This window comes from Zingiber officinale, chromosome 1B (assembly GCF_018446385.1).
Source record: "Zingiber officinale cultivar Zhangliang chromosome 1B, Zo_v1.1, whole genome shotgun sequence".
Lineage (NCBI taxonomy): Eukaryota > Viridiplantae > Streptophyta > Magnoliopsida > Zingiberales > Zingiberaceae > Zingiber > Zingiber officinale.
The window spans coordinates 36,749,894-36,758,856 of NC_055986.1; the positions used below are offsets into that span (position 1 = coordinate 36,749,894).

General features: G+C 36.4%; 1 protein-coding gene across 1 annotated transcript; it reads right to left on the reverse strand.

Moving 5' to 3' along the window:
* Positions 1–1,865: 1,865 nt before the first annotated feature.
* On the reverse strand, positions 1,866–6,510 carry LOC122055011 (monocopper oxidase-like protein SKU5). The gene is made up of 9 exons (XM_042616414.1): positions 6,251–6,510; positions 5,938–6,047; positions 5,464–5,734; positions 5,241–5,379; positions 4,208–4,574; positions 3,603–3,968; positions 3,432–3,510; positions 2,435–2,637; positions 1,866–2,332 (listed from the first exon to the last, which is right to left on the reverse strand). Exons 1-9 carry the CDS (start codon positions 6,413–6,415, stop codon positions 2,221–2,223), a joined length of 1,812 nt encoding a protein of 603 aa, XP_042472348.1. The 5' UTR covers positions 6,416–6,510; the 3' UTR covers positions 1,866–2,220.
* Between the last annotated feature and the right edge of the window lie 2,453 nt (positions 6,511–8,963).

Here is an 8,963-nt window from a genome sequence, read left to right on the forward strand (position 1 = left end):
TCTTCATATCTCTTGTTGCAATAATAGAAATACCCAAAAGAAAACTAATAGCAACTTAGTATAGTTTAGTGACAACATATAGACTTCAGTCTCACAAAAAAAATCAAATAATATATAAAACTAAATTACTGTTGTCATTTTTTTTTTTAAGTAAAAGGTAATTATACTTAGCTAAGCGTTCCTCATCGTAGTATTATATGAAGAAAGATAAATTATAATTCAAATTATATGAAAGAGGCCGATTTATTAAATGGTAGTTTAAGGAATCCCAATTTATTGTATTCTTAAGGATGAAACATAACTAGATGACAGAAGTCTTCACGACTGATAGATAATTATATTCGTAAATGTGATAGCGCCTGGTTGACGAAATTTATTGAGCAAAGTACTAGTGCGCCTAATTGCAACCTGCCGGGTTATTAGTTTATCAATTTCAATTGATTGTTATTTTAACATCATATTTTTTGAGTATAATGAACAGTTACGATTACAAGATAAATTTCACAATTGTTTTAGGAAAGAATGTCGTCGTTGAATGTGGTTCTGCCAGTAGCAGACGATCAACGGCCATTGGGGACGTAAAAAGGTAAAACTTCGCAGCCAAGGTCTGATAAAAGGTCGAGAGACGCGTTAGAAGCAAAATGCCCAGGACCAATTAAACTTGTCAACGGGCCTATCAATGGGCCAGGAACCTGCAAAAATCATCACGTGCCAAGCCCAGTTTGTTGCTTGTCGTGTTGGGCCTGCACCAGTGGCCAGGCTCCAAGTATGAATTAGATGTTTAATATTTCTAAATTACTAAAAAAAAAATTATATTTTAAAAAAGTAACATTATCAATCTAAAATCATTTAAATTTTTAAATTGTAAATTTATTTTTGAAACTTTTATCGATATTTAAATGTAATTTATATACTACCAATATTATTAAAATATATAAATTTTGTATACAAGACAATTTAAAATATTTAATTGAGCTGAAAATTTGGGAGTAACTGCGTGCCCATGGCCTGACCTATTTTTGGTAGGACGCAGGAACGGTATGACGCTATTCCGTTTGAGGCATCAAGGTGCAGTCAATCACGTGCGAGCACGAGCCATGGCCCGCTCAATCCCGTTGGCAGAATAATTGCTGGCCAACTAGAGGCGAGAAATTTAACATAATCAAAATATCAATAAAATCACCAAAAAAATAAAAACAACAAATTGGTACCAAATAATTCTATTTGTTTTTCTCGGAACAAAAAGAATTTCCAATGCCAAGATACGTACTCGTAACCATTTTTTAATTTTAAAACTGATCATTAATCATTTTTAAAAGAGTAATAGACAATTCAACAAATACTAAAAAGTTGCAAAACATAAATAAGCTTCTTCCTCTAAACAAATTTTTTTATCCACTAATCAAAAGAAGTCTAAAACCAACACAAAATATACATAGGAGCAAAAAAATTAGAATCACTCATTTTAAACAGTCCAGTATAATAAACCCTACGGTAATATACAAACAGATAAATCACTTTTGCCCACAGCACCGTCTGCAGGGAGAAAATCAAACACAAGCATTTTCACCCACTAAAAATTAACTCCACCTACTGAAACAAACATCCATCTAGATACCAACTACGTCAATAAGTCAATAAGTTGGAACACCAAAAAAAAACAGAAGATAAACATACCACACATCACAGGAGTTCCATAAAACGCAAAAGTTCTACACAATTCATAACTTGATCAATACAAATAAATCACCGAACTAATAATAAGCAAAACACGCATTTAAGAGTTTGACTTAAGAAATAAACTTAGCTGGACAAAAATAAAAACCCTAACCTAAAGTTAATTTCCACAATGCCAAACAGTCAGATGATAAATGACGGCGGAGAACATCCTTCACGAGCATTAATCTTATTTACTAGCACTAAAAAAGCAAGCACTAGCAATACATCATTGAGAATTACTTCCCAACCTAACATACTTGAAAATGTCGACGTTACCAGTTACCTAAACGGCAGTGCTCAATCTAAGCTAAAAGAATCATCACATGAAATCCACGAAGGGGGGGCTAGAAGACACTAACAAAATATCCATATTGATAGTTGATTTGCTTGCAACTTAGAAATCCTAAATACTCTAACGACAGCATGTCATGAGATTGCTTAAAAGGGTTTTGTAAAAGGCCCCCTCCCAGTCATCAAACACATCGATCTGACCTAGAATAATTATGGGAAGATGATGGCTGAAGCCAACAACATGATTGATTCAAGAAATATCAGCCCAACGCATGAGACAATGGATGATGAAGATGAAAGAGAACCATGAGGAGTCTGGTTCCTGCAAACATTCAAATAAAATCACCAATGTGGAATTGAATGATTAGGAGAGAGTGAAAAACATTTGCATTGAAATGGAGTGCTGGGGATGATAGGAACATACTTCTGTCTATCTTTAAGAAGGCCACAATAGAGGGCATTATTTGGCATATCCATCTCTGTCTTGTTAGAACTATCTTCAGGATTGATGACTCGTACATACACCTCCTGCCCAAGATACCATGTATCCAGATTCTCCACTCGTACATTCCAAAACCCTACACTGTCCAATGAGACTAGCACAGCTGTCCATGCCCCAGGGAAAACCTATACGAGAGATACAGTATAGCAGGCAGACGACTAACTGAGCTATTTGACCAAATGAAAAGTGTAACAACAGAAGAAGATTTATTCAAGAACAAAATTATCATCATCATTATCATGGCAGCCCCAACTTACATAAAGACAATAATAGCTACACCCTTCACTTTAAACAATGGACCAGACAATAGAGAGAGAATTAAAAAAAAATGAATCTACGATTGTTATGTTTCTGAATAGAAATTCACTTTCACTTTTATGTTGATCAAACATGCACAAGGTTCCGGATTGGCCATTTGAAACAAACCGGGAAATAGAGAAGATGCATTCATATGCACAAGACACTGAAAGTTAACCCACTAACAAACTCATAGTGCTGATCCAAATTCAAAACAAGAAAAACATCCATTTGCATCTTTAGTAATCGCGATTCATATTTGAGTTTTTCATTTGAATGGTAGATTTTCATCCAGTCACATGTTAAATACCCAAAAGTTGAATTTGCAGCTCACCGATCATATAGAAAAACCTTCAGTGAAGGAAAACAGATTATGGTGTATCTGGAACATTAGCAGTGCATAACTGTGAACTGTAAATTCTTAAATGCAAGTTGCAAATAGAAGCACAAGAACAAATTCTACAACCAAAATCAAATTTATGATTTGTGAAAAATGTAAGAATTACCTAATGCAGAATGTTATGAACACAAACTCAGTTTAAATAGAATTCAGAAAAGATGTGTCCATATCTAATAGTACAGATTCACCAAAGAATCATAAAGCATATCTAGCATTAGGTACCTGGGTTGTACAGCGAGAAACACCATCCCACTTGTTGTATGTGCCTCTACTATTTTCTGTCCACTCTCCATAATCCATCCTGATATTATTCAAAAACAAAAGTGAGAAATCAAAATGAAAATGACTCGACTTCAGCCATTTTCACCTAAGCAATGCAAATATTGTTCATACCCCACTACGAAGAATGCATATCCATCCATGTGATATGTCTGAACTGTAGTGTCATTATTTTGAAATATGATCTCCATGAAACCCTTATATGTGCCATTAATCACAGATGTACCAAGCCGAGGAGGTCTATCAAGTGGCCTTGTTGGGAAATCAAGGGTATAAACTCCCTGCCTATCAAATTCATCTGCAAGTCTTAATGGAGTACTAGGAGGTGAAAATGATATGCCATTGAGTGTTGTCCTTCTCTTCCCATCAATGACAACAGGAGGCTCGTTTCTCAAAACATACACTTGTGTCACATCAATCGAACCATATCTAAATGATCCCTGGGGATTAGGACGTGCTGCACCAGCACTTACATTCGTCCTGAAAAGGTAAGAAGCTAAAGCAAATGGATTCTAGAACACTAATATTGGATACACTAAGGGAAAAACATCAATAGATTCTTTCAGAACCATAAAATACTCAGTACCAATTAAAGCCAAGGAAATTATCAATTGAGTATGTAAGCTTTGATTTGTTTGTAAATCAAATTAAAAAACAATTTATTGAAAATAATAGTATGTAGAGCGCTGGTGTATCTAAGATATGGATTGCATGCGAACCTGATTGATCTAGCCTGGTTCATGGAAAAGGTCTTGTCAAAGAAATCATTAGGAGGATCTGGAAGGGGGCCAGATGCTTTTCCTTTGGAATTTGAGTAGTGCAAAATGCCAACACCGATAACCCTAGTCCATAGTGACTCATTCACAAACCTAGCACTCGCCACAATGTAGTAGTCACTGCTTGCATTCTGGTCCATGGTAACCAGCATGGAGTATGACTGACCAACATGGATATCAAGGTTGCTAAAATTTTGCTGCACTGTGTATGATCCTTCTGTTTCCACGAGAAGCATGTTGTGATTTTGAATTCTGAAATTCAAGCTAGTTGAAATGCCCACATTATGGACACGGAACCGATATGTTTTGCCTATTACAAGGAAAATGAGTTTATCAGAAATTATGTTATGTTAAAGCGACAAAAACATAATAATAATGACATAAACTTAACAAGTTCCTGTAGTTAATTAGATCTAATACTAAATTCTAAAATTACACAATGAAATGGAACAGCAGGTTGCGTGACAAACAATATAAGAAAGGGAGAATTCAGTTATAAGAATTAGTTTATGCGGATATGCTAAATGAGTTATTAGATGCTCAAGGATGTGTGCTGTTTGCAAGTATCGTAAGGTTCAAGCAAACTAAACTGATCCACATATATACCAACCAAGCGTGTATGACTTTGTTCTGATGATAAATAAACAACGGAGATCAAGCTGAAAAAACAATTACTGATGGAATTTTTAAAGGATCGTTGCCTAAGCTTGTGTATTATTTCACACCAACCCAATTTCTTATCATGACAATGAGAACTCAGAAACTGTAACAAACTACCATGTCAAATATTTTCAAATAACTGTCCATCCTGATTGAATTAAATAAGAGATAAGCATCGGTAATTTGATATTCTTCAGTCCCCAATAGAATTGGGGTAGATCAGATCAGATCAGATCAAATAATTGTCCATCCTGATTGACGTATGTGACTAAACTCTTCACAGTATGCTTCAACATAAGGTTGCGAAAGAAGATACCTGGTTCAACATTGATTGTCTCATATTCAATGCCATCAGGAACAAGTGTGTCATTGTAACGATAAGGTCCCTTCCCATTTATGAGAACGCCATCTGGCATTCCGAGGCCTTTCCCTTCATCAAGTGCCTTTCTCAGATCCTATGCACAGGAAACCAACAAAGCCAAACTCATAAGTACCACATATAGCCAGAAGGGTGACTAGAAATTGAAAAACCAACACACCGTATGATTCCTAATGTACCAGTCCCCAATGAACATGGTGATGTCTCCATCCGGATTGCCGAATGGCACAGCAATGACTGCACGATTGTTGACAGTGATGCCACCGTAGCCACCGACAGCACGTTGGAGATTGAGGGAGGGGAAATAGAAGAAGCTTCCTATCTGGTCCTTCACTTGGAACTGGTAGGTCCAATTCCAACCTGGCGGGATGGGGCAATTAGTGCCAAGCACTCCATCTTGCCAACAATTCTTCCGATGCTGGATCCCATCCCTTGTCCCACAACAGATCAAGCAACGAAAATAGATTAGCATCCACCCAACCAAACCCTCCGCCACTCGAGAAAGAAAACAACAGATCAACATAACAAGATCAATCCCCAAACTTATGTTAACCCTTGAAACAAAACAAAACAAAAAAAGAGCTTGAAACCCTCGAAATCAGAAGGAAAAAAAGGAAAGGACAAGGAAACTTACCACGTGAGGAGGAGCGGCTCGTCCAAGCTGTTGAGAACATTAACGACCACATTCCAGTTGGTGGTAACGTTCATAACAGGGCCGGGAAATTGCTTCGAGATTGTGATCACCTATCTCCGATCAAAAAAACAAACACTCCTTACAAGTCTAAAAACAAAAATCTAAGAAACCCTAAGAATCACATTCAACAAAAAGAACACTCTCTTCAGCTCAAAACAAGTACGAGAACATCAGATCGAGCATATATCTAAATATACAAATGAAACTGCATCAGATCGAAAAAATACAAGTTTAAACGAGGCTGAAAACTCACCCGTTGCGGCACTCCGAGCGGAGAAGCGGTGACGTAGGAGACATCCCAGTCGAAGTAGGCGAAGGGGTCGCCGGCGAAGCAAGGACACACCATGGCGGTGGCCCATAACAGCACTACCGCCGCCCTACTCACAGCGGTCGATCTCGCTAGAGACAACCCTACCATTTCCACTTTTCTTCTCCTCCTCCCCTTGTGCCTTCTTTTATACTAAGCCGGTGTTATTGGGAAACAAGAGCAAGCTGATGAGAGTAGCAGCGTTAGTAGCATATACTCGCTCTGTTTCCACTTCCACTTAAATTTAAACATTTCTTAATTTAACTCTGAAATTTTAAATAAGAAATTTTTCCATAAATTTGTGCTTAAAATAAAAAATTTCTGCTTGCCAACAAAAAGGTGACTATGTACCGTCCATCTCTAGTCAACTTATAATTAAGATGATTTTAAGATAAAAAAAATTTCTCTTATAATAAATTTATCAACGTCTAACTAATTAACACCATGGACTCTTTTTGGAAACTAATATATATTACGGTGGAGATTTAAATTTGAATGTAGACTTATGTCTAGAAAGACGTGCCTTTTGTCCTCCTCTAATTTTCTCTAACTTTCGAAATTACATTATTACCCTTGATCACTTATGCATTAAATGAATATTTTGAATTTCAATCTTCAAGGGTGTAAGTGTAATTAAACACTTCTTTTTGTCAAAGGCGGGAGATCAACGCCGAGCGACCGCGCACAAAGGCCCGAGACTGCGTTAGTATAAGATGACGGAAAATCCGCTGTTTGTAGTTACTCAGGAAACAGGAAGATAATCTACAAAGTACTCTACGCGTGGATTTATTGACTATCTATCCATTGAAACCCTGTTTCGCGTTGCTTCTTTCGCAGAGCGGTAGCGCTTCGGCGAGGAGACAAAACTAATAAACGCAGGAAAAGAGCGCCACGTCGGCTTAGGAAAACGCGAGCAGGTCGATATGTTGGCAAGGGTAGTGCATGAAGCACTCATCGGTGTTCAATCATGTGCATACTAATTACTGATGATCAATATAATATGAATTGTTAATTAATATATTCGAACTTATCGGCACCTGCGCGTTGTTAGTATTTGAAAAAAAGCTACAGATAGGAAAATAAGATACAGAACGCTTTTAACGCGAGTGGGCCAATCCGATGCTCGTACTTGGACAGAAACCAGGAAAATAAGCATCGAACAATCTACGCGTGGACTCTGGCCCATCTCTGGCATCCTGTTTCGTGTTGTGTGGCCTTTGCAGCATCAATGGTGCATCTCGTGAGGTCGATTGGAGTGTTGGCCAGTCGTCTTTTGCCACTGTGAGGTCGATTGAAACTGAGTAAATTGGCCAGGGAGAAAATGCCAAATTTTATTAAGTAATTTTAAATAATTTTAGATATTTTTTAACAAGTTGGTAAAAAAAAACAAGATGTATAATATTATTTTATGTGTAAATTTTAATTTATTTTAATACATTATAAAGTCATTTAGTACCTTCTGTTATTTTAATATTTTTTTAAAAAAACTTTTGATAAAATTTAAAACTGGAACGCGGTTGCTCGTTGGGAAACGCGCAGAGAAGACGAGGCAGCGGAGTGGGCCAAATCGGCACGCACTATGGCGACCGTTACAAAAAGGTTGTGCTTAAAAAGCGAATCCAAAGCTTTAATTAATTTGAATTTAAAGTCCGGTCGCATAGATATTATCTCTTAACCAAGTAATTGTCAAACGAATTGATCCTGTTAGTCGGTTTAAAAAATATTTAATTTATATTAAAAATTATCGAATTAACACAAAATATTCCATAATTTTTTCAAATCGAATTTAAATTCATAATATTATTTGATTATTCGCAAGTCGATCTTGTATCGAACTCTATCTTTTTCATACAACAATAATCAAATTTTATCCTACTAGATAGGATCAGTTATAAGGATTATTTTATGTCATTAAGTTCTATTGCATACTATATCACTATCTATACTTAAATAAATTTTATTTTATTTTATTAGTGTTAATAGGGGGTGTTTGGTTGATGAGTTTGGGAATGAGGGAATGGAATGATAGTAAAAGATAGTGTTTTGATTATGGGTTTGAGAATAACAATTTGGGAATGATTTCTAGATTTATGGGAATCAACAAAACCCATATAACCAGATGGGTTTCATTTCCATTGTCATTCTCATTCCACCATACTATCAAACTCATACCCATAGTCATTCCCATCATTTAACCAAACGCCCCCTAAGTCTTTTTTTATCTTCCTCTTCCTCGTTTGATATATGTGTTTGTCCTAATTTCACATCATCTAACTGGAGTATTTAGGGTCGTCTAAGTACATACACATATCATCTTAAACGCGTCTCTCGGAGTTTTTTCTTAATAGATACAACTCCGACTTTCTCTGTAAAGCTCATTTCTTATTCTGCCCATCCTCATATGTTCCAACATTCATCTTAACATCCTCATCTCTACAACTCTTATCTTCTGCCCATGTGCTCGAATCATAGCCCAACATTTAGCTTCATATAACATAGCAGGTACTATACGGTCACATAAAACATCTGACGCTCTCCTCCATTTCAAATGTCCTGCTTGTATTTTATATAAGACATCTCTTCAATCCCTCCATCATTTGTAAAAATTATCCTAATATTTAAAACTCTTAATTCCGGATAACTCGTCATTTTCTATCTT